This window comes from Vidua chalybeata, chromosome 7 (assembly GCF_026979565.1).
Source record: "Vidua chalybeata isolate OUT-0048 chromosome 7, bVidCha1 merged haplotype, whole genome shotgun sequence".
Lineage (NCBI taxonomy): Eukaryota > Metazoa > Chordata > Aves > Passeriformes > Viduidae > Vidua > Vidua chalybeata.
The window spans coordinates 998,540-1,024,026 of record NC_071536.1 but is presented as its reverse complement, the minus strand read 5'-3'; the positions used below and the strand labels follow the sequence as shown (position 1 = coordinate 1,024,026).

The 25,487-nt window shown below is 49.8% G+C and overlaps 2 protein-coding genes and 1 long non-coding RNA gene across 4 annotated transcripts in view; 1 reads left to right on the top strand and 2 right to left on the bottom strand.

Annotated features, from left to right (window-relative positions):
* The window catches only part of LOC128790629 (aryl hydrocarbon receptor-like), a 52,077-nt gene that overhangs the window by 11,917 nt on the left and 14,673 nt on the right, over positions 1-25,487 (bottom strand).
* Positions 1,193-7,246, top strand: LOC128790397 (maestro heat-like repeat-containing protein family member 6). 2 transcript variants are annotated; one of them, XM_053947074.1, is made up of 15 exons: positions 1,193-1,752; positions 2,116-2,174; positions 2,289-2,771; positions 2,956-3,104; positions 3,362-3,509; positions 3,703-3,887; positions 3,970-4,107; positions 4,377-4,491; positions 4,663-4,800; positions 5,033-5,209; positions 5,329-5,484; positions 5,633-5,734; positions 6,096-6,198; positions 6,471-6,527; positions 6,830-7,246. In XM_053947074.1, exons 1-15 carry the CDS (start codon positions 1,635-1,637, stop codon positions 6,973-6,975), a joined length of 2,274 nt encoding a protein of 757 aa, XP_053803049.1. In that variant the 5' UTR covers positions 1,193-1,634; the 3' UTR covers positions 6,976-7,246. The 2 variants fall into 2 exon arrangements, with proteins under 2 accessions (XP_053803049.1, XP_053803048.1); XM_053947073.1 differs by having other exon boundaries at positions 2,110-2,174.
* Positions 8,801-11,391, bottom strand: LOC128790399 (uncharacterized). Its single transcript, XR_008431738.1, has 2 exons — positions 11,280-11,391; positions 8,801-10,785 (listed from the first exon to the last, which is right to left on the bottom strand). It is a non-coding gene; the product is annotated as an uncharacterized LOC128790399 (long non-coding RNA).

The following is a 25,487-nucleotide window of genomic DNA, read 5'->3' as shown; positions in this document are numbered from 1 at the left end:
CGGCACCAGTTGCTTTCCTCTGGAATGTTCTACCTCCCCTGAGAGGGAAGGGGGAGCTGGAGAAAGAGCTTGCCAGGCTGCTCTCCATCCTTTCCCAGCAGCCCTGGCTGAGTGGAGAAGTCCGAGCTGAGCGCAGATGTGCCAATGGAACAGCCATGCACAGGAAGGCTCGGTGGGAAGGATGAGCCAGGATCCATAGGCCTGGCAGCCTGAGCTTGCTGCCAGGGAAGGCCTTGGAGCGGATGCTCCCGAGTGCCATCCCACAGCACGTGCAGGGAACCAGGGGGTCTGCTGGAGGGTGGGAAAGCTCTGCGGAGGGGTGGGGACAGCTGGGGCTCCTGGCGGGCTGTTGAGGGCTTCTCTGCGGGTGTTTGCAGGGGGTTGGTGTTGGGGAGCGTGTTGGGGAAGGAGTTGTCTGCAAGGTGAGAGGTCTAGGCTGGAATTTGAGTCAGCTTGAAGGCAGCATCTGTGGTTTGGCACAGCTTTGCTTATGGAGGCCAGAAGGAATATCTGTGACTATTTCTCTTCATGGTCCTGATTCTCCTGCAAGGAACAAGATGGGAGAGCTGTACTTTATTGGCCACTTAGATATCTGTACTGGGGGAGGATGAGCCCTTTGTCCATCTACTCATTTGTCTGGGCTACTTTTGTAAGACTGAGTGGACTTTCATTCCTTGAGAGCTTTTATTCCTTAAGAGAATTACGATATTTTCATCCCTTCATTGAAAACCATTTGCACACCAAAGAATGGCCTTCTTTTTGCCTCTGTATAGTGCTATGTTTCAAAAGTGACTTCCAATGGAATGTGTTAAGGCAAATGAGTTGCTGCTTTTAGGTGGGAACAAACTTCCAAATCATTCACATTCTCCGGCAATCGCTATTAATTTGAGAAGTTTGCAAATTTTGGAACTACTTGAGTTGCGCAATGAGATGTAATGCCTTCCGGAACTGAGGAGTCTTAAATGCAGGGCAGGGTTTGCTGATGGTTTGAGTTGTTCCTAAAGATCCTGTTGGGCTGCCTTAGACACTTGGGGCCAGGGATTCCTTCCAGCCTGGGCCACTTTGGGTGGGGCTGGGGGTGGCCCCAGGGCAGGTGGCAGTGTGTGCAAGGGCCCTTTGTGACACGCTGCAGCACGGTCACCGTGTCATGGAACAGGCCAGGGTGTCCAAGAACCCTCCCTTTGTGACACGTGGTGACATAGGAGCTGGCGGTGACAAGAGCACGCCACAGTGCTCGGAGCAGGCGACGGGACAGGACAGGACAGAGCGGTGCCGTGAGGAGTCCTCGCACAGCGCGCTCGTTCGTGTCTGACCCGGAGCTTTTCTGAGGCGTTATTCCTGCAGGTGACCTCGTGGCAGGACTGCGGGACTTGGCAGCCCGTGGCCTTCCCGAGGCTTTTCTTTTGCAGGTGCCCGCGAGGCCAGACTGAGGGAATTGGTGACCACAAGCCTTACGAGGAGTCTCCTGTCATTGTGGCAGGAGCCCTCAAGACCAGAGTGCAGGACTTGCTGTCCTGCAGCCGTCCTGAGGTTTCTCTGCCTCAGATGCCTTCAAGGCACAACTACATGACTTGTTGACTCAGAACTTCACCCTTCCATCTTCCTTCAAGGTGCCCTCAAGGCCAGACTCTGGCATGGCAGGCAGATTACTCAGTGTGTTCAAAGTTATTAGGGGGAAAAAAAAGAAACACCCTGGAGCTGACCCAGCACAAGAGCATGAAGAATCGGAGCAGTTCCAGACACTGCAGGATGGTGAGTGGCAGAGCTGGGCCACAGGGCTGATGGCTGCAGTCAGCTTGGCCCCATCCCATCCCATCCCATCCCATCCCATCCCATCCCATCCCATCCCATCCCATCCCATCCCATCCCATCCCATCCCATCCATCCCATCCCATCCCATCCCATCCCATCCCATCCCATCCCATCCCATCCCCTGGGGACAGGCCCATGGACAGGACGGAGGAGGGGCCGGGCAGACACCCCGCCATGGCCGTGCTCCATCCCCTGGGGCATCCCGGGGCTCTCCCTGCCTGGGGAGTGCAGGGCTGGGCTGTGTTCTCCGGCCTCTCTCGCAGCCCCTCAGCTCTGGCTGCGCTTGCTCTTTGCCAGATGCAGCCCTGGACTGGACACAAGAGCAGGAACCCGCCCGTGGCCGCTTCCGCAAAAGCCTGAAGGTACCAGCAGCCATCCCCACCTGGGCTGGGCCTGCTGTCACTGCTCAGCCCAGCACCATGCTTGGAGCACTCCATGGAAGATCCCGGGCTTCCCTGTCCTTTCTTCTCCTGCAGATGTTCCGGCAGTTCCTGCGCATTCGGCTTAGAAAGACCAGCAGCACAGCAGCTGAGGGCACAGCCGAGCCTGACTCGGGGCTGACCGAGCTCCAGGGAGAGCCTGATGGCAGCCCAGATTTGGCTGAGCGCTCAGAAGACTCTGACACCTCAGTGACTGAAACCTGGGCAAAGGCTCTTCTCACGTCAATGACTGAGGACGTGGCCATCACCAGCAGCGACAATGAAGAGACTCAGGGCATCACAACTGCTGGCACCAGCCCAGATTCACTGGAGCACTCAGAAGACTCTGAGGCTGCAATGAACGATCACAAGGCAAAGGCTGACATGGCAGTGACTGAGGATGTGGCCATCACAAACGCCAACAGCGTAGAGACTCAGGGCCTTGCAAATACTGACACCACACCCACTCCTACTCTGAGTCAGGAACTCATATTTGACTATTTCAAGGAGCCTTGTGTTTCTTCTCACCAGCAGCAGCAGGTAAGCAGCCTGGGTCCACACCTGGAGGCCTCCCAGGATGGTGTGTCCCCTCAAGCCATGGTCTCTGGACCCCCTCAGCCTTTGAGGCCAGCACAGTGTGGTGGGAACAGAAGCACTTCTTGGGGGAAGCTGGGGAAGTGGTTCCTTTGGACAGCGCTCCAAGTCTCCCCCATGTCTCCCCCAGGTGCCAGCCAAGGTGGAGAACATCCACCAGAGTCTCATGTCCCACGTCTCTGTGGATGCCAGGCTGCAAACGGACATTGTGAGGCTGGCAGAAGAACACCCTGCTGACGTGGTGCTGACCCTCCTGCGCTGTGCCCCAACGTGTGACAGGTACGGGGCCCACGAGCCTTGAGAGCTCAGGGCTCAGCAGCCTTTAGGGCCCGTGGCCCTGCACAGCCTGTCCAATGGTCTCTGCCAGACAGGCAGAGAGGCCCAGGACCCTCGGGCCCCTCTGTTTCCTGAGCCTGCTGCCAATGCTCCCCCCCTGCCCTTCAGGGCACCAGGTCTCTGTCACCTGGGCCCCCACAGCTGCACAGGGTATGGTGCTGTGACTGAGATGCCCCTGACACAGAGCTGCCATCCCACAGAGCTGCTGCAATGATGTGGAGAGCCATAGGCTCATCGGGACCAGCACTGGAGAAAGCGCTGCCAACACTGCTCTGTGTGATGGAGGACTGGCCTCTGCACACAATGTGCACCTCCAATGGGGACAACAAGGACCTTTTTGCCCTGGCTGTGAGTTTCTGGGCCTTTGCTCAGCCCCAGGTCGCCTCTCCAGCAGATCTCCATGCCTCAGGCGCTGGGCTGAAACCTGGCCTAGGGGCAGGCTCAGGGGGCACCAGGCCCGCTGCTCCCCTGCCTCTGCCCTTGGGCCCTGCCCCATGGACACCTCGGCACTGAGCGCTGCCTTGGGCTGCTTCTTTTGCAGGCAACTCTGGTGATCTGGCTGATTGTGCCTGAGTGCAACAAGGCCATGATCCCTTATTCTGGGCAACTGTTTGTGGCTCTGCTCTCCCATGTTGTCATCACCACACAGCAGATGCCACCAGAGGAAGTTGATAACTTCTGGAGTGCATGCCAGGAGAAACACCGCCTTCCCTACGAGCCCAACAGGTCCCAGTCCTCCTGTCCTTCCTGTGCCCTTGTGGCCAGCGGCAGTGCTCCCAGTGTGACCTGGGCTTTGCTCTGCACACAGGTTTGCAGTGCAGGCCATGAAGGATCTGCTCTGCCGACTGCAGTGTGACCATGTGGTGGTGGCTATGGAGCGCAAGGGGTGCTGGGACATGATGCTGTGTGCTCACACCCAGCACTATGCCGTGGGTCTGCTGGCCAGGTGAGACCCCCTTCTGCCCACTGCCCCCAGCATTTGTGCCCTGTGCCCCACACAGTCCCTGTGCTCATGGGCCAGAGGGCCTCGTCAGCGAGGGATGGCCAAGGAGACTGGAAAAGGCTGGGAGAGGAGGGTGCCCAGAAGGGGCTGCCTCTCAGAGGGCCCACATCCCCTCCAGGGATGCTGGGGAAAGACCAGAGCTCTGTGAGTCAGTGCTGGGAGAGCTTTGGTCTCCCCACCTCAGGGTCTTGATGCCTTTTTCCCTCTTCCAGGGAGATGTGCAATGTCTTGGTCCCCTTCTGTTCCTGCATCACACTCCACTTGCTCCGGCAGCTCAGCAGGGAGGAGCCGTGCTGGGATCTGCCCTTCCTGGCATTCCTTGTGGAGGTGAGCCTGTTGGCCAGCGCTGCCTCGCTGAGCTGCCTCCCAGCTCTCTGCCCTCTCGTAGCCACAGCTGCCAGGACAGTGCCCACGCCCTGTGCTGCTGCCTGGGCCCAGCCCTATGCGCTTCTGGGCTCCTGCTGGCCGGGTCCCCTGTCACTGCCCTGTGCCTTTCAGGTCCTCGAGCGCCTGGACATGAGTAAATGTGGTGGCAGCGTCATGAAGATCATGTCAAGGTACCTCCAGAGTGAATGCAGTCAGAGGCGTCGCCTGGCACTCAGAGGCCTCGTGGTGCCCAGCAAGGATCCCTCGATGGTGAGAAGGGGGCAGCGGCTGAAGCTGCGCCGGGCAAAGCAGCCCCTTGGGCTGGCAGGGCTTCAGGAGCTGAGGCAGCTGCTCCCAGCTCTCCTGCCTCACCTGCCCCAGTGCTTTGGGACAGGCCTTTGGCCTGTGGGCCCTGCAGCAGCAGGGTGGGGTTGCAGTGCCAGGGCGCTGCTGGCCGTGCAGCCGTCCATGGCTTCCCAGCACAGCCTTGTGTTCCACCCAGGCCAGAAGAATGTGCAGCGTGTCTCAAAGCCTTCTGGAGCTGCTGGGGGATGAAGATAGAGAGGTGGTCAGCATGAGCCTCCATGTGTTCACAAATGTGCTCCAGCACAAAGACATCCTGGTATCCAGCACCACCGCCCCGAAGCTGGCTGAGGCTCTCCTGCTGCTCTTTGACCACGTAAGGTTCTGCATCCACAGGCATCAGGTGCTTCCCAGGAAGTTTGTGCCCTGTGGATTTTCAGGCCTTTGCCCAGGTGGGCCTGGAGTAGCTGGTGTAGGTCTTTTCCTTTCCTCTAGGACAACAGCCATGTGCAGTTGCTCTCCATTCAACTCTTCTGTAAGGTGATGGACTTGGTAGTGGATGAGGGAAAAAAGTCCCTGGAGACAATTGTGAACAAGAGCCTGGACACACTTTTCATCTACTGTCATGATGAGAACTGGCGCGTGGCAAAGGTGAGCATTTCTATGATGCTGGGAGGGGCCTCGGCTGCCTCCTGCCCTGGCGCCTGGCGGGCTGCAGCCTCCTCCAGGCCTTGGCACAGGGACACAGGTCTTGTGGCCTGGGCTGCAGGGCCATCTCGGGGTCTCTGCTGCTTTCCAGGCCTCTCGGGAAACGCTGCATTGTGCAGCCAAGTTTCTGAAGAGGAGAAAGCTCAAGCAGCTGCTGGAGAAGGAGCATCTGTGGAAGTTTGCTGAGGTCCTGGTAAGGACGGCCTGGAAGGCCCAGGCTCAGGCTGGAGAAGCCCCCTGAGCGCGGTGCTCAGTGTGTGGGCTGGCAGCTGTGCCCCTGCCCACTGCTGCAGGCAGAGGCCGCGCGGGCTCTTCTCCAGACTTCTGTGGGTCCCAGCCGGGTGCCGATGGAGCCCCAGCCTGGCGGGGCCGCGGGGCGGCACCACGGCTCCCCGGGCAGCAGCTGGCCCTCTGACCCCTCCAGAGCCCATTGCCAGCGGCTGCTGGCCGGGCCTCAGGGCTGTGCGGGCAGGGGAGGCCTGGGCTGGGCGCAGCGAACGCCCGGCCCAGGGGCTGAGCCCGTGCCAACCCTTCCCTCCTGCCGCTCTCTCCAGCTGGCAGAGGACAGGAGCCGAGCGGCCGAGCACCTGCGCCGGGCCCGGCCCTACCTGCAGAGCCCACAGGAGCCCCTGCGAGAGGTGGCCGTCAGGTTCATGGGTGAGCCACGAGCCCGGGCTCCCTCCCCGCCCCGCCGCAGCTCAGCCCCAGCCCCGCCTGCTGCCCCGGCGGCGCCATCCGGGCCCGGCGCCGTGGAGCCCCGCCTGGCCTGGGCGCTGCTGCAGCCCTCCGGCAGCCGTGCCCTTGGGCGGCAGCGTGCGGAAAGGGCCTGGCTGAGCCCTGCCGGGCCACGAGGCTGTGTGGCAACAGGGCTGGCAGTGCCGCTGGCAGGGAGCTGTGCCGCTGGGCTGTGACAGGCTCTGTGTTCGCAGGGATGGCCGAGCGGAGCTTGAGGGGGCAGCAGGGAAAGCTCCACGCCCTCAGTCAGGGTGAGTGAGGGCAGCGGACTGACAGCGGGGGCTGGTGGGAGAGGTGCGATGCTTGGGCAGGGAGCTGCAATCCCTGTTTTTGCTGTGGTGGGCTTTGCTCCTTGTGTGGATGAGAGTTGGCATGGGCAGAGCACAGAGAGATTTCAGGATCTCGGAGGGTCAGACTCATGGGAGGCTGATCCAGTTAACACCCCTTTTTCTTGTGGCCATGGCTAGAGCTGGGTGGGATGGACCTTGCAGGAAGGTCTGCTAGGATTCCCACAGATCCTGGCTCTAACCGGGGCTCTGTCCCTCTCTTCCAGCCCTTCAAGCCCTGTGGAGAGATGACAGTCCTTCCCAGAAAAACATAGTAGTTCATGATACATTCAGTGAAAGAGCTGCAGAAGTGGCTCAGAAGAACCAGTCTGCATCAGGCCTCCAAATGCCATGGACGATGAGACTACCTTGAGACCAGAAGAGACCAGCTGGAGCTCCAGGCACAGCTGATGATTGGCACAGCTGACCCTGTGGGAAACCTGCAGGGCTTCAGCCCTCTCCCTGCTTATAGATAGCTCCTTCCCTCCAGCCCTCAGACACTGCCCATCCCCTTTTTTCCCCTCCACTCTCCCTCCCTGTTGACAGCTCTTTCCCTCTAGCCCTCACATCCTGCCAATCCCATTTTTCCCTCCCACCCCATCCCTTTGGTTTGTCTTCTATCAATAAACAGTTTGGCTTTTTCACTTTGCCTGCATCTCTGTGGAGATGAAGCGCCGCAAATCCCGAGCCCTGGGACACACGGGCCCCTGCTGCCGTTCTCTTCCACGCCGTGTTTTGTGCACATGCACAGAGCAACGAGGGCAGATCAGGCTGGAAAGGTGCCTGTGCTGAAGGTACAGTTCCACAACACTGTGGAGTTGCAGATCTTGCTGAGCACATGGAAGGCCGGCAGTGGGACAAGGAGCCTGTGTGTCAGGGACTGAAATCGTGTCTAAGGCCCTGCCATATTTGGTCTGCTGTTGTGCACATCAGGCAGGTAATGAAGAACAGACAATGAAGGAAACCTTATTGTGAAATTGCTGTGAATTTGACCCTTAAAAGAAACAATGGGTTGGTCAATCGAAGGGAAGTTAACCTGTGAAAGAGGAACAATAGACAATGGAGCTGTGCTTGGCATGCAAGTGGTATCACAAGCCATTGCGGCTCATCTCAGGCGCTGGCCAAGCGTGAGATGACGTCAGAACTGGAAAAACTCCACTCCAGAGGAGGAGATGTCAGGCCTGCTTCTGGGGTGGAGGGACAAAAAGGCCAAAATGCATGTCCTTTTGATGCAGGGGATGCCCTGAAGGTGGGTGGCCTGTCTGCCCCTCCCACTGGAGCACAGTGGTGAGCCCAGCTGAGAGGAGCCCAGTGCTCCTTGCTCCTCTCTGCTGACACGGGAGCGTCTGTCTGCTTTCGGGACGGCCCTGGCTGTGTCAGGGGTGCTACGTGGACATGAGACAGCCGGTCCTGTTCCGCTGGGTCCCAGCAGTGCCTGGCAGCAGTCCTGCATCCACGTCAGGATGCTGGCCCAGAGAGGCTCTGAAAGCTGAGGCAGCTGACTTTTAGCTTTTGCAGGTGCCTACAGGTCAAGGCCAATGGTGTTCCCTCAGGATACTGCAGTCCTGAGGGGCCTCCCTAATTCAAAGTAATCAGCAGACAAATGCATTGTCCCCTAAAAGCCCTTTTATTGAACTGGCGGGAGGGCAGGGGGCTGCACCCCACTAACATGCTTCTCTGCCATGTATCAATTTCAGTGCGTTTATGGAGGAATTGTATCAAAAATACCATCCATCTTTACCCTGCTGCGGTGATTCGATAGGCAGGAGGTTAGAAATACATTCTGTCAGATTCCTGTCCTCAAAGCTAATGCCCAGGCTCTGTCCAGGAGCAGTGTCCATGCCCTAAAGCAGCACTTCCTCCTCATGGTTTCCCTGCACAGGGCTGATTCCGTACTTGCCCTTAGTTCTTCTGGTAGACTATGTCTAAAGCTTTTTGTCAAGTCACTCTCCTGTCAGGTTTGGCCCTCCAGCTTTTCCTTATGCTAACTGGTGCTAAGTAGTTATGTATATCTGTGCTAAGTACTCGTTTACTTCTGTGAATTGCTTGTGCTTATGCCAAGCAAAGGCCTTGTTTCATTCTCCCCTTCTCTTTATCCTGATGCAAATTCTTTTGCAAGATCCTCTCCATAGTCCACAGTACATGTTGCAAACAGGCTTAGAAAGAAACTTTAAACTAACAAAAAGGAGGCATGTTGATTAAAAAAGTAAGCTTGTTTATTACAAAATGAACAACTGGAAGCAAAAACCTCGGGCTGGTCCAGATACTGTTTCAACAGCTTAGTAATTGTAACCTAGGGGTGTTTCCAGGGAAAGCGGCTCCCAGGAAAGACGCGGGAGTTAGACACCCCAGGCCTTTTCAAGTCTCTCTCTTGTCTCCTGATTGGGGCGCTCAGGATCCGTGCTGTGACAGGTCTATTTCTCCGTTGCTGATTGACTTATAAGTTGGTGCAGTCTTGGCCAATCATTTTGGAATTCTCACCTCCCATTGGTTGGTCTCTCTTCCAATCTTGATTTAACTTGTGGTTGTGTTCTATGATGGAATACTACTGAAAGTTTCTCTGCCCCTGCACAAAGATTGGCACCCCATCTCCTCCCTGGTTCCACTCCCCCTTTATACATGAACCACACCACTGGGTTTTCATAGAACTAATCACACTTTGTTACTGGTATTAACAACATTTAACTTTGTAACAACATTTAACCATTGTCAACTACGTTCCCCAAAGGTTTAAATTTTATTTTTGTTCATAACAATCCTCCCTCTAATTCTTTGATCGGGCTTGGCCCGCATCAGCCTTAACTTATCAAACTGGACTTTCATACTTTCGGTAAAATTCTCTTAACTTCTGGTATTTCTCATACATCTCTTTTGCGCTCTCTGTTCCTTTTCCGTCTTGGTTTTCTTTCATCATCATAATTTTCTCATCTGTTGACCTTTCAAGAGAAGTCTGGAGAATGTTATTAATCATTCTGATACGACAAGGTATTAAACAAGGAAGGAAAATTAAATTTATGAGTGCCCCCCCAACCCCCCCCCACTATAAGCAGTATCTTTTTCCACCATTCTCCATTCCAGATGTTATCCCACCAATTAGCTTTTATCAATGGGGTCCATCGTTGTACTGGTACATGTGCAAGTTTTCTAATCCTGGTGGCTATATTTTTAATTAGGTCCCCATGATCGTCAATTTCTAGACAACATTCAGATGAATTAAACTTTCCACATACCCCTCCTTCTTCGGCCAGCAGGTAGTCCAAGGCTAGCCGGTTCTGATATATGGCAGTCCTCATCTGGTGGCTCTGTACTGATAACAAGTCTAAAACTAAAGCTGTCTCATTAGAAACTATTCCTAGAAGTGCTTGTAACCTTATAATTCTGTTCAACATATAAATGGGGGTTCTATACCCCCATGAACCGTCCTGGGCCCAGGTGGCAGGGCCATAGGTTTCAATAATTCTCTCTGGGGGCCACTCTTCGTCTCCCCAGCTCTGGGTTCCTCCAATTAGATATCTCTTTTGACGTTTTAATTCATCATAGAGGGGTACCCCTAAATCTGGATGGTCATCTTTTGGAAGTAAAAAGAATGACACTCTTATTACACCTAATGTACAACTGCCCTTCCAGTCTTTTGGTAGCATCACATATGCCATCTTTCCACAAATCCAAAACAATCCTTTCGGGCCTTTCCAGAATTTTAGTGATCTGGTATTTCTAACTTCATTTTTGTTCCAAAATTTAGACAACCAGGGTTCGTCTTGAAATAGATTCGGTTCTTTAGCTAGACACTCCTACAATTGTTCTCTTTGTATATATGAACAGTTTGAGCCTGGCTTTTGTTTTTGTGCCCAATACAGATGTTTACTCTGGGGAATCCACCACTCATGGGTATCATTAGTAGTTAGATACCTTTTACAAGACAGTTCACCTACATAGGAAAGAAATTTCAGTCCTTTTCTCCATATACATTCTTCCCCGATTACCTCGGACTTTAAGTTCCAAACTTCTTCTGCATTCCAGATGTCTGGTTTTCGATCTCTATCTAGGTTTTTCATCGCTTTTAGAGTTTCTTGAGGGCTGAGTGCGATTCCTTCCCAGGGCCATATTTCTGACCTCCTGCTATCCCCACATATCCAGCGTATATTCGATACGTTGAACTCATGGCTGATTCTTTCTACTAGATCTGAAAACAAATTCTTTCCATTCGGTAATTTTGTTTCTACTCCTGGTTTATTCACCCTTTTTATTTCTTTTTCTTTTATTAAGTCCAATCCTTTAATGACCTTATTCCCTGGTTTCTTGTCAGTGCAGAACCATTTCTCCCTTGAAGGGCATTCCCCCACTAGTTTCTGTTTAGGGGTCCCTCCATTTTCAAATAGCCAATAGGTTTTTCCATCTTCTACACAGGTTTGTAATTGTGACAAGTCAACACACTCAGGGTTAAGATTAGTGTGGAATCTGAGAACTGCGCTTCGCGCATTTCCGGTATAGACAGCATGATAGCACTTATCACAGGAGTTTGGTGAGCTCTCCTGGAGACTCACAGTCATTATTGCTATCAACCCCCACAGGGGTCCAGTACAGGTTACTCTCTTGATTCTCATGGTCCTTAGTCAGCTTCGGATGGTAAGAGTGCTGTCACCTGATCTGGGCTTGCCCCTGTGCTTACATTCTTACCGGTGTCCACGTCTCACTCCACTCTTTCCCTGTGTCGACTTGTTATTTTTTCCATTTTAGGGTCAGATCACTACTATGGTGGGCGAATGCTCTATCTTATGGAGACTTCTTGTCACTGATTCTGTAATGAGAAATACCAGAAATTGTAATTAGTTGCCATTAGTTGAATGTTCTACTTTTACTTCTTAAAATCAAAGAGATGCTTTTCTAACTTCAATAAATATTTTCAATAGTAACACTTTAATAAATATGACAATAAATATTCATATAACTCTTTATCTTAACTTTTACACTAATACTGGATTTAAATAGGATATTAAACAACAGGTTGATAAACAATATCTTTAAATAACAGTTCGCAAATTACAACATTAGAACAACACTTATAAAAACAAGTGGTGCTGCTTGACGTTAGTCGAATTTCCCATAGTCTATTCTGTGGGAGCCGGAACTGGACTTTTGACCCTGGTATCATGGGTCCACCCTTTCTCTTGTGTTCTTTTTGCAGTTTTGGTAGTCAATGAAACTTGGTACGGGCCTTCCCATCTGGGGGTTAACGGCTGTTCTTTCCACGATCTATTTAATACCCAATCTCCTGCTTGATATTTATGGATTTTAAAATCAATAGGAGTACTTTGCGGGAGATAGCCATTTCTTCTTAACTCTTCTAATGTTTTTGCAATTGTTTTTAGGTGAATTTTCACACCTTTATCTCCTTCGGATGTCCCCATGCAATGTGAGGTGGTCAAAAATGGGAGTCCAAACATCAATTCATAAGGGGAAATACCCACATCAGATCTAGGCTTTATTCTCACTCTCATCAGGGCTAATGGGAGGCATTTGATCCAATTAATTTTTGTTTCATCTACTAGCTTGGCAAGTGTAATTTTCAGGGTCTGGTCCTGTAGCTCGCTCTACTCTTCCTGAGCTTTGGGGCCTCCAAGGAGTATGCAACTTCCAAGTCATACCAAGGGTTTTGATTACATTTTGTAAAATTCTAGCAGTAAAATGAGGCCCTCTGTCTGAATCTATTGTATTCACTATACCATAACGTGGGATAATTTGTTCAAGTAGAATTTTACTAACAGTTTCCGCAGTTGCTTTTACTGTTGGAAAAGCCTCTATCCAATGGGTAAGGTGATCGATGATAACTAATAAATATTTAAACCTCTGTACTTGAGGAAATTCAGTGAAGTCAATTTGTATATTCTGAAAAGGCCTTTTAGCTAATTCTCTTCCCCCTACAGGTACTTTCTTCATTATTTTATTATTTCTTTTCTGACAAGTCATACAATCCTTTGTTATAGCTTTTGCTAGCCCAAATAACCCAATCCGCACATATGTTCTTAAGAAGTGATCACACAGTGCTTGAGTTCCCCAATGCGTAGAGGCATGCAGAATTTCTAGGATTTTCCGAGATAGATTTTTATTCAATACTTGCCTCCCATCAGGCATTGTCCATTTCCCAAATTCATCCTTAACGCCCCCTTGTTTTTGCAATTCTTCTTGCTCTTGTTCTGTGAATATTGGAATCTCTTCCCCATCTATTACTCTTAGGTTTTCTATTTTAAATAGCCGCTCTTCTTTTCCTAAAGCTGCCTCTTTAGCTGTCTGATCCGCTAAATTATTTCCGAGTATTTCTATTGATGTCCCCCTTTGATGTCCTTTAACATGTACTACTGCGACTTCTAATGGATCTTTTAGTGCTTTTAATATGTCTTTTATCAATTCTTCATGAATTAACATTTTACCTTTAGAGTTTATGAACCCTCTTTCCCCTCAAATCTAACTGAATGTGTGAACAACTCCATAAGCATACTTAGAATCAGTATCGATAGTTCCTTTATTGTATTTCAACCAAATTAGACCTCTTACTAGGGCATACAATTCACAGCACTGAGCTGACCATTTCGTTGGCAATTTTCCTTTCTCTATTACTTTCATCGTTTCCCCATCTATGACTGCGTAACCTGACATCCTTTTCCCTTCGACAATTCGAGAAGAGCCATCTACAAATAACACTTCCCCTTCTAATAAAGGGAATTCTTGTAGATCTTGCTTTAGTTTGCAGATCAATTAATTCTTCACAACAATGTTCAAGGTGGCCTTCTGATTTCCCATATAAAAACTGTGCAGGGTTTTGCACTTTTGTAGTTGTAAGTTCTATGTTATCAATATTAGTGAGTACTTCATTTCATATTTCAGTAATCGACTGTCCGTAATCCATTGACTACCTTTCTTGCTTAATATTAATTTTATATCATGGGGGATATGTACCTTAATTTTACCTCCACAAGTTAGTTGATAACTTTCCTCAATTCGAGTCACAGTAGTGGCCCCTGACTGTAGGCAGGTGGGCCAGCCTCTCACCACAGGGTCTAACAATTTAGATAGATACGCAACCGGTTTCCTTTCTCCGCACCACTCTTGCACTAATACACCATTAAGCAATTCCTTCATCTACATTTACAAACAGTTCGAAAGGTTTTTCCAAATTAGGCAAACTTAAAACCGGAGCTTTCATCAGTCTTTCCTTCAATTCCATTAATTTCCCCTCATCTGCTTCAGTCCATTCAAAAGTCCTGGTCTCAACCAATTGATGGTATGAAAATTTAACTAACTTGGTGTGTCCATCAATCCAGGATTTACAGTACCCAACCAAACCTAATAATTTTCTTACATCCCCTTTTGTCTTTGGGGAGGGCAGGGATAGGATTCCCTCAATTCTACTCATTGCTAATTTCTTATAACCTTTCCCAATTAAATGTCCTAAATATTTTACTTCTTGCTCTACAAATTGGAGCTTTTTTCCTTGATGCTTTTAACCCCTTTTTTTCCCCAGAAAATTTAAAACTTCTACAGTAGTTTCTCATATTAGTTCCTTTTGCTCCCCTGAAATTAATAGATCATCCACGTATTGTAAAATCTGGCTATTCTGTTTTGGCTCAAATTGCTCTAATAACCCTTCCAGTGCTTGTCCAAACAAATTTGGTGATTCAGTAAACCCGTGGGACAATCTCATCCATTGATATTGTTGTTTTCTCCCTGCGTTCTCACCATACCATTCAAAAGCAAACCACCCCCTACTTTCCTCTGCTAATGGGCACGCCCAAAACGCATCTTTAAGAGCTGTCACACTAAACCAGGAATGTTCTGGTGGTTTTTTATTCAACAGAGTGTAAGGGTCGGGCACTACTGGATATCTGGCTACAGTTTGCTTATTGACCTCTCTTAGATCCTGTACTAACCGCTATCTTCCATCCGGTTTCTTAACTGGTAAAATTGGTGTATTCTGGGGTGACATGCACGGCTCTAATATCCCATCTTGAATCAATCCTTTTATTACGGGACTTAACCCCTGTTTTCCTTCAGCTGAGATGGGATATTGACGGACTTGAATGGCTGTAGTTCCAGGTTTCATTTTTATCTCTATCGGTGGTATGTCTAATAAACCTCAACCACCCTCTTCTGCCCACACCTGGGAATCTATTTCTTTCTCGTCTTCTCTATATAATCTCATAATTGTTGCTACCATCTTCCCTTCTTTCGGAACTACCCCATCCCCATCTTTATTTGTAAATCACGGCCGAGTAAGTTACAGTTCAACTTAGGCATAAATAGTAAATCAACACATCCTTCCCTTGAATTTCCTCTCACTATTACTTGTTTAATTACAGGTACTTCAAATGGACTGTTGCTTGCCCCTCTTACTTTACAAGTTGCTCTACTAAGTTTGCTCCTTCTGGTATCTTAAAAACACATGACCTATCAGCTCCTGTATCTACTAAAAATTCAAATTCTTCTCTCTGAGGGCCTACTTCTCAATTTATCAAGGGCTCCGCTTTTAAATCTTTTACTGCCCTCAGAGAATAGAGCCCCTGACATCTCTAATCTTCTCCTTCTCCAACTCCTGTCTCAGTTTCTCTGTATAATTTCTGGTCCTTTATGAGCTGCTTACAATATTTCTTAACATGACCCCCTTTACCGCAGTAAAAGCACTCTGGTTTTTCAAATTCTCCTCTTTGGTCTGGTTTTCTCTCCCTCTTATACCATTCTACCTCCTTTTGGGTATCTTCCTGTTTTCCCTGACTTTCCCTTGCTACTGCTATCATGATCTTTGCCTTCATTTTCGCCTTTTCCTCCTCCCTCTTTAGATACACCTTTTGTGCTTCCTTTAGTAACTCATTTAAACTCCTTTCCTGACAATCTTTAAGCTTTTCTAATTTTTTCCTGATATCATCCCAAGCCCTTGTCACAAAGTGTACCCTAATGAGTACCTTTCCCTCCTGGCTCTCTGGGTCCACACTGGAGTAAAGTTGAAAATTTCTTTTGAACCGGGCTAACCACGCACTTGGAGCCTCGTCCTTTTCCCGATGGCTATCAAATGCTAGCTTTGCATTGTTTGCTCTGGGAACTGCGCCCCTGATTCCTTCTATGATCAGAGATCTATATTCCCTCATACTTTTCCGCCCTGCTTCATTATTCGGGTTCCAATCCAGTGGTGTTAGAGGCATTTTAACATTCCCCGGGGGGAACATCTGCGGGGTTGCCCCTTCTATTTTCTTTCTCCCATGCTTTTACTCCTGCAATTCGTATCAGCTGTATCTCCTCAGGAGAAAATAAAATCCCCATTATTGAATTTAATTCTTCCTAGGTATAGATATTAGGACCTAGGAATTGATCTAGCTGGTTTGCGATTCCAAGGGGATCCTCTACTAAGGTCTTTATTTCTTTCTTAAAATTCCTCCCCTCGGAAGCTCTTAATGGGGCATTCACAAATCCTATTCCCTCATTGGCTCCTCCCATGGGAACTTCCCTTAGGGGAAATAGTCTTTCTGCCCTTTCTCCTCCTGAGCAGCACTCTTTTGTTTTCAATCAAGTGTTATAATGGTGGGATATTGGACTATATGTTTCAGCTTTACCACAATTACAACCTTGAACTTTATTACCTTGCACACTATTCTGCCAATCACTGTTTGTTACTGATCCCGCTCTCTCTTCAATCTTTGTCTCACTTATGTGTCTTGGAGGGGTTAAGACAACATTCTGTGGAGGAGGTTGATTAGCACCCGATATTAGGAGGTTTGGAGGGTAAGACAAAACATTAATACTGGAGTCAGGGCTTATAACCAGCTGACTTGAGGTTGTTAATGTACTTCCTACTGATGGTGTGCAGAGAATATGGGGAGGAGTTTGAGAGGTTGAAGGCGTAGGTTGGACAGGTGGAGGTGTTGGAGGAACAGCAGGGGGAGAGGGTGGAAGATAATCTAAAGGGTCTCACCTTCTTATGGGCTCTTCCCTTGCATCTTCCACGTCCTTAATGTCCTTGGACACTTTGTACGCTTTAGCTTTTTCCTCCAGGGTATTACTTTCTAACCAACAACTTGCATACTTAGTTTCTTCTTTACTCACACTTTCCCTCGAATTCACATGTTTGTTTACAGCTAAACACAACCACCTGTCCTTTGAACCATACCAAGGCCAGTAAACTGACCCTTCTTGAAGAGCTTCCTTTGGCCATATCTCGACCCAATACTGTCTCATCTTTATTTTATCTAATTCCTTAAACTTCTCATCACTTTCCCATTTTTCAATTATTTCTCCTAAAGGGCTACTGGGTGGAATTTCTTTCAGCTTACCCTTCTCAGTCCTTCCCCTATGGGAGTTCTTACTAGTACACAGCCCCATTTGATAAATGAACTGGACAACTAACTAACCTAGCAACCAGTAACTCAAATGAGCTCATGAAAGGATCTACACTTATATGAAATAGGACAACTGAAATTACTCTTTACAAAATAAACTGATAAAACAATTGGAACCTTGATTGGTCAAAAATAAATTCTATCCAAAATATTGAATACAACAATCTAAAATAATGTAATTAACACCAGATTGAATAATCAAGTGATTGAAATCAAACAAAAAATTAAAGTATTGGCATTTAATTAAGACAATTGAAATAAATAATTAAAATAAAATAATTCAATTAAAATAAAAATTATCAGAATTAAATTAATTGGAAATACAAAATGAGAACTCTGCAATTGCAACAAAGAAACAATTGCAATAAAACAATTAAATTTCAATAAAATGATTGGAAATAAGTCCCAGTCCTCCTGTCCTTCCTGTGCCCTTGTGGCCAGCGGCAGTGCTCCCAGTGTGACCTGGGCTTTGCTCTGCACACAGGTTTGCAGTGCAGGCCATGAAGGCTCTGCTCTACCGACTGCAGTGTGACCATGTGGTGGTGGCTATGGAGCGCAAGGGTGGCTGGGACACGCTGCTGTGTGCTCACACCCAGCACTATGCCGTGGGTCTGCTGGCCAGGTGAGACCCCCTTCTGCCCACTGCCCCCAGCATTTGTGCCCTGTGCCCCACACAGTCCCTGTGGTCATGGGCCAGAGGGCCTCGTCAGCGAGGGATGGCCAAGAAGACTGGAAAAGGCTGGGAGAGGAGGGTGCCCAGAAGGGGCTGCCTGTCCAAGCGCTCACATCCCCTCCAGGGATGCTGGGGAAAGACCAGAGCTCTGTGAGTCAGTGCTGGGAGAGGTTTGGTCTCCCCACCTCAGGGCTTTGGTGTCTTTTTCCCCCCTGCCAGGAAGATGCTCCGTGTTTTGATCCCTTTGTGTTCTCACATCACACTCCACTTGCTCCGGCAGCTCAGCAGGGAGGATCTGCCCTTCCTGGCATTCCTTGTGGAGGTGAGCCTGTTGGCCAGCGCTGCCTCGCTGAGCTGCCTCCCAGCTCTCTGCCCTCTCGTAGCCACAGCTGCCAGGACAGTGCCCACGCCCTGTGCTGCTGCCTGGGCCCAGCCCTGTGCACTTCTGGGCTCCTGCCGGCTGGGTCCCCTGTCACTGCCCTGTGCCTTTCAGGTCCTCGAGCGCCTGGACATGAGTAAATGTGGTGGCAGCGTCCTGAAGATCATGTCAAGGCACCTGCAGAGTGAATGCAGGGAGTGGCGTCGCCTGGCACTCCAAGGCCTTGTGGTGCTCTATTGTAAAATGCATGCAAACCCAGTTGAACAATTCTCCAAACACATTCCACATAGGAAAAACAAGGAGCAGACATAGAATTTGTTTTCTCTTTCTTTATCTCTGTGCACCTCTATGAAAAATCCTGAGAGAGAAATATGCTTGCCACATATCACCCTTTTCTGTATAAATAAATTTAAAAAAATTAAAAAGCTGCATTTGCAATTCTTCTGCAGGGCCCTTGCAAAAGAGAGAGCAAACACATCTCAAGAGGTTCCCTTATCAATTTGCTAGTTATCAATCAGAAGCCGAATCAGATGCCGATGTGGAATGTTCAAAGAGATCCTTTACCTGCCAAGCACCTACTTCTATCAAATCTCTAAAACAAAGCTTACAATATAAACACCCAAATAACAATGAAAAGAATGCTCAAGTTTCAAAGTCCAAACAGCTGAGTGTCAGGAGAAGGTGTCCATTGACTGGAGATGTTGATCTTGACATCCTTAAAAGTCCTTCTCAATCCTGAAACAGAGAACTGAAGAAAGTCCTGAAACAATTAAAAAACCATAGAAAACCACTAAATGTGACATCATATAATTATCAAACACCAGAACACTGAATGTTGTCTCAGAGACTGCAACAGCTGATAAAACTCAAATGAGCAGAGCTGGAAATCATCTCCGGATCATGATTTTCCAAACTCCCCTGATTTTGATGCAAATACATCTGGGTGATCGTCAACCATGCAAACATACCTTTCCCGTGCAAAAAAAAAAAAAATCACCAAATTCAAAAGAACTGAGAAAATTCCTGGAATGCTATGGCCAAAGCTCTTAAATCAACCACTTTTTCATGTTTTGTCTTTTCAACCATCTCTATTTAATTAATCTTAAAACTAATTTTAATGATTTTTTTTTTTCAGAATCAGAATGCCCATCAGCAGCAGGTTTTAGGACCCTGCGGTGCTGGGCGGGACGGTGGACGCGGTCCGGGTGGGCGGAACAAGGATCCCAAACCCGGCCGTGGGGGGTACGGGGGCCCCAGGCCGGGAGGCTGGACCAAGGAGCCCAGACCCGGCCGGCAGGGCAGTGGCCCGAGCCCCGGCGGGCGGCCCAAGCCCGGCCAGTGGGACGGGCTCTTCATCTTCACAGCCCCCATCATGCGGCCAGCGTCACGGCAACTCCTCCAGCATTTTGCCTTCCCCCCACGCCACCCGGGCGCTGCTGAAGCCACAGCCTCTTGGGACGCCGCTGTTCCCGCCCCCCGAACGGGAGCGGGACGCACGGGCTGCCCCAGGACACAGCAGGGAAGGTGTGTTCCCCAGAGGAACCTTCAGATTCCACAGCATGATCAGGCTGGTGCTCAGCCACGGGGGTGCACACCCCTGCGAGGAGCCAGGCTGTTGGTGCTCGCTGCTGTCGCTGTTCGCAGCGCCTGGTGACCCGGTAGAATCAGCGGGGAGGGGGGCGAGGCGGGCGTCACGGCCGATGCCGGTGACGGAGCTGGTGGGGGGAGGTCCTTGGCCGGCGCCGCGGGCATTGCCGCTGATGGATCGATTGCCGGCTGCGGCGCAGGGGGGCTGCTTTCCAAAGGCGGCGGGGGCAGAGCGAAGCCGCTGCAGAGGCAGGTTGCGGAGCGGAGATTGCAGCCGCCGCAGGTAGCAGGCGTTCGCCCTCCGCGGCGTGGTGCGCGAAGAGAACAGTCGCTTCCGGCGCGGCGGGGCCGGCCGCCGGGGAGGGAACGGCCGCCGGGGCAGGGGGCGCGGCCGCCGCCGCCGGAGCAATGACGGGCGGTGCCGGAGGCGCCGCTGTCACTGCCGGAGGCGCGGCCGCCGACTCCGAGGCAGGGGCTGACGCGGCGAGCGGGGCCGGCGCGGGCGCGGCCAGGGCGGCGCGAAGCGGCGGGGGAGGCGGTGTCTCAGCTTTCGCTGGAGCGGTTTCAGGCTGGCTCTCAGTGGCGAGTGTTTCTCTCAGCTCCGAATGGGGCAGAGGAGGAGGCGGCACGGCTGCGGGCGGGCGGACCGGCAAGGGAGGCGGTGCCTCCGCCGGGGCCGGCAGTGGTTCCGCAGCCTCCGAGGGGAGGAGGAGGGGCTCGCACGCTTCAGGAGGAGGAGGCGGAGGAGGAGGCGGTGGAGACGGCTCCTCTTGTGCAGAAGCAGAAAAAAAACTTCTGAGCCCTGCACAAAGGCTCTGCCCCGCGCCCTGCGCGGCAGGCACCAGCAGCGAAGACTGTCCTTGAACAAACTGGTCTCCATCCGGCCGTGACGGGGGGGGCTGAAGGGCCCCCGCTGGGTGCGGGGGACACCCCCGCCCCGTACAGACGTGCTCACTGGGGTCCATCCCAGGACTATCGGAAAAAGCTTTAAAAAAACTATCATGTACCCAGTTACTCGGAAATCTTGCCTGACGCGTTGCCTGACGACGAAATACAGGGACCTCCAAGCCTCTGGATCCAGGGAAAAAGCCAGACTCGTGAAAAAAAACACGACTGTTTGCAAATTCAAGAAACTCCAATAAATCATTGTCGGAGATAGAGACTCCATGGTTCCGAGCCAGATCTCTCCAGACGGCAAACATAAGACCATCTACACAATAAAAACGAGTGCTCAGGTCTGCAGACATCTCTTCCCAAAGTTAAAGTCCACCCCAGGTCAGGGCAGTACTATTATCAGAAAATCAGTACCTTCCAAAGGAAGGCAGAGGCGTCCGGCTACGGCAAACTGCTCGGGGCTGCACCTGGTCCTAGAGAGGATCCCAACGGTGTCTTGTCTTCCCGATCCCTCGCAGGGACTCCGGACACGCCTTTTCAAGAGGGCTCACCACCTCTCTCGTGTTAAATCACGGCTGTGGACCGATCAGATTGATCCAGGTCCTGGTTCCCCAGCTGAGGGGGAAGCTATTAATAGACATACTGGGATAGCACAGACAAGCACCAGTCACTCATCTCCTCTCTCCCCTCCTGTGCAAAGTGAAGCCAAGGGCAAGGTTGTTGCTGAGCTGGAGTGACCACAGGGAAAGCTGGTGGTTTTGCCCATAAATGGGACCTTCCCCAGAGAATCTGCCCTGGGAAAGCAGGCAGAGCCAAGCACAGGACAGGACAGGCAAGAGGCAAACCCCAGGCAATTGGAATTTGGAGAGAGAGGACAGACTGCAGATGGGTTTCATACATGCCCCTACGCAGAAGCATGGAGAGGATTTGAGCTGTATTATTTTTCCCTATACAACTAAGAACTGGAGATAGATTCATCCAACTGGCACAGCATAGCCTCCAAAACCCAAATCTCTACACCTGGTTTGCTAAGAGATTTTTCTTGAGGTGTTGGAGTGGGAAGGAGGGAAGAGAAAAACACAGAGGAGGGAAGAGAAAAGCTAGTGCTCCTTCCTACAGCAAAGGGAGATAAAGTTATTTCCTTCACAGATTTAGCTTATAAACAGTTTTAAAGCAGAGTTAAAGCCTGAACAAAAGTTTTTGAAAGTGCTTGAGATGCATGTTGTCATACCACAGGGCTCACCAGCCTTACTTTTCCTGAGTGGAATTAAAGTCTTTTATATCCAAAGCTCAGCCTTCCGTGCTGCTGGAGTGGGTGGGGAAGGCTCCTAAAGCTGCTCTGCACCCCAGTGAGCCCCCCACAGTGTCCCACAGCAGCTTCTCCAGCTCTACCCACAGCACAAAACACCTCTCCAGACCTGGCATTGGGCTGCACACACTGCCAAGTGAATTCCAGCACCCAGAGAAGTTGGCGACACCAGGATGGAGGAGACATGTACAAACAGAGCTGCACTCTCCAGAGGAATCTTAAAACCACAGCGGGTGCTCCTTTCATCCCCACACCCCTCAGAGCTGGGACATGGTGCTCTGGGCAGGTGGAGGGAGGCTCACACTGCTCAGGATCTCACTGCACTGGCTGGGAGTCCTGAAGGGTTCAGGCATCCCTTCCCAGAGGACAGATGGATGAGACATGAAACACGGAAGCAAAGCCCTACAGGATCAGCAAAAAGAGCCACAGTTCTTCCCACTGCTCCTTCATCCAGTAGCTCACCAGGCCCCCAAGGCTCTCATTAAGGGACTCTTCATACTGGTTTCGATACAGGAAGGGGCACAAGCGAGACTTGGCTGCTTAACTCCAAGGCACTGCCCTAAATTCTGGAATGCCTGGCAGCCCTTTTCCTCAGTGGCTGAAGCAGTGAGCCCCATGCTGGAAATGCAAAATTAACTGCAGCCTAAATCTGGACAGTGGTGCTTGAACCAATGCCAAGGTACCTCATTTCTGTGACTAATACTAAATTGAATGATTTCTTTTAAAAGAACCCTTCCAACTTGGACTTTCAGGAACTTGCAAAAATAATAATTTCACTTGTCTTTTATAGCCAACAAATATCTCACTCTATAGTAGAATCAAAGCAAGAAGCTGTAAGTACAACTGCTGGCAATTATTTTGACTGTTTTTTAGAATTTTAAGCAGAGATTTTTGCTGTATTAATTGAGATAACTCATTTCCATCTCTCAAAGAACTTCTTATGCTTTGCTGAGGTCCAGTCAGTGCCTTTCAGAACACATTGTTGCTTCTAATGAACCTCACAGAACACCACGCACAACAGAACAAGATACTAACTTTTGTGAGAGCCAGGAGGGTACAGGTTTAATTCCTCTTGAATCAGCAGAACAACACTAATCCTGGATAATAATGTGCCACAGTCTCGAGGAAGAGAAAATTCAGCTCTGATGTTCAGCCTGCCCCAGCTCACTTGGCTATCCCACACTGACTATCCAACATCCCTGAGTTCCTCAGGGAAAAACAAACCAGAATGAAGTGTTTTTCCCTCTGGGAGTCTACTCCCTTCTGCTGGGGACAGGAAATGATTTCAGCAGTGTTTCCTTGGTGCTACACAAGTGATGTGCAGCAGGTGCACTGAACGTGGCTCCTCTTCCCTCAGGTCCTGTGGTCCATCCTGGCCAGGGCTCCAGCAGGAACAGATTTCATTTCAGCCAGATCCACTTGTCCCCAACATCAGCGTTGTAGCCTGGTTAGTACTTGTGCCCAGGGAGCTAAAGAAAGCAGAAAGCTCAGTCAGAACTCTGGTCACTCCCCTCAAAGTTCTGAAGTGCCTCGTGAGATCTACAGAACATGAAATACTGTTTCTACATTGTAATGATAAAACTTACAGAAAAACCAGTCTCTCAGAAAAGACTGAGCTGTGCAGCTGAAGGAGGGACTGCAAAAGCCAAAATATATATATACGAAAACGAGGCCAGTGATCTCAGCACCACATTCCACCTGGATTCATCCAGCTCCTCCCAGCCTGAGATGGCTCCCCTAACTGTATCATGGAGAAGAGGAACTGAATCTCATTCCAAAATAGGCACACACATTATTAAATATATGAAATACTTCATGCATGAGATATTGAGTTAAATACCACGTTAAATTAAACTGTTCAAATGAAATTGCAGCTTTAGCCTTCAAGAGCTGAACTTTTCTTCATTAAAGCAAAAACAGTATCTGCCTGCCTTCATCAGCAAAGTCAGGAACCACTTTTTGATGGAAAAACCCAAAGAGTTTTGAAGCCTTTACCCGAATTTCAAGGACCCTGGGACCTAAGCAGCAGCCTGTGAGTCTCAGTGCTGAAGTAGCGCCCTTTGGAAGGTACTGACCACGACCTGGAATGCCAGAGATGGTGAGATCCTGGTTCTAAAAGCAGAACCATCTCCAGAACATCTATTCCTACCTCCAGGAACCAAAAAGAAAGAACAGAACACCTCTGAGCTCAAATAGTGGAAAAAAGCCCATGAGTTTGGTGAGAAAGGCTGAAGCCAGCAAAGATGCTGTAATAAAACTCTTCCTTTAGAAATAAGCTATCTGCTGGCAGCCTCTCCAAATAATTAAGCACAGATCATCTGCTCTGTCTCCAAACAAACACTGGTTTCACACAAGACCCCAGACTTGTCCTGAGGATTTTCCCTTTCCAAACAAACATGTAAGAGGATCCAGTTGGGGAGAGCTGCCCCTGCAGAGAGAAGCAAGATGCAGTCTTGATAAAGTCTGTAGTCAGGCCACAAAAATGAACTATTTATTAAAAGATGAAGCCTGTTGTTTTGAGGAAGGGGACTTGTGTTTCTATTCACTTGAATATTAAAAACCAAGACACTTCTTTCCCTAAAAATCAAGCTGACAGAAGACCTGACCTCCTCCACGAGACACTTCCCACCCTACCTTGTCACAAACCAGTTGTGATCAGTTTTTCTGAGGTTTTTCAATTAATGTCTTGTCTAAACATCAGCAGAAACCACACAGTCCTGTTGAGAGGTTCCCCCACTGAGCAAAGAGGAGATGGGAGATGAACAGAAATGATTACTATCTCTGCCCCACGGATTCCCAGCAGTGAGCCAGGGAGGACCTGTGACCAGCCTGTGACACAAAAACAGCCCTCCCTGGTCCTCTCCAGGCAGCACATAATTGGCCCTTGATACTTGAAGAGATTCCCAGAGAAGTAGATTATTAAAGCAACAGGAGATCTCTGGGGAAAATACAGCAGTTTACAGTTTTGTTTCTGGGTACATCTGCCCTCTTTAAAAAGCTACAATATCAACCCCAACAGAATTCACGTTCATTGTCCAAACAAATTCCCTGTGTGCCTTTGGTTAAAGACATGCAAGACATCAAAGCAAGTGTTATAAGTATTCATCCATAACTCCATCATTCACAGTGGCCTTGGCAAAGGCAGGAGAGTTTGGGGATTTGTTACAGCTAAACTTTCAAAATAATCAAAAAGAAAAAAAAAAAAAAGGGAAAAAAAGGGAAGAGGGAAGCAGAGTAAACAATTCCCATATTACCTAGGAAGCAGGATGATGGGAATTGATGCTCTGTGCACAAGATGCACAAGTGACACCGGCCACTTTGCCAAACTTTGCTCTTCAAATCCCACATTTTCCAGCTGTGACTGCAGTAAAGGAGCTGCATGGCTGGAACAGGGTAGGATTCTGCAGAGAGGTGTGGTAGGAGCACCAGGGAAGATGTGGGGATGCAGGGCAAGGGGTAAGATGGGCTGGTTCTGGTTAGGCTGGTGCTCCAAAAGTGCATCCAGCTGAAATTCCAGGCTGCTCTTGGCCAGTACAAGGGCAGGGATGGGAAATCAGGGACCAGCCCTGAGGCTGCGGGTTTGTCTAGGCTGGGCAGCCCAGCTGCAAGAGATGATGGAAAGGAGACAGGAGAAAGCTCTATGGGACTTGCCAGCAGCTGA

Coding starts and splice junctions, on each gene's coding strand:
- LOC128790397 (XM_053947073.1), top strand. CDS start 1,635: ATGGCAGGCAGATTACTCAGTGTGTTCAAAGTTATTAGGGGGAAAAAA. Junction 4,801..5,032: donor CCAGCAAGGATCCCTCGATG/GTGAGAAGGGGG, acceptor TGTTCCACCCAG/GCCAGAAGAATGTGCAGCGT. Junction 5,735..6,095: donor GGAAGTTTGCTGAGGTCCTG/GTAAGGACGGCC, acceptor CGCTCTCTCCAG/CTGGCAGAGGACAGGAGCCG.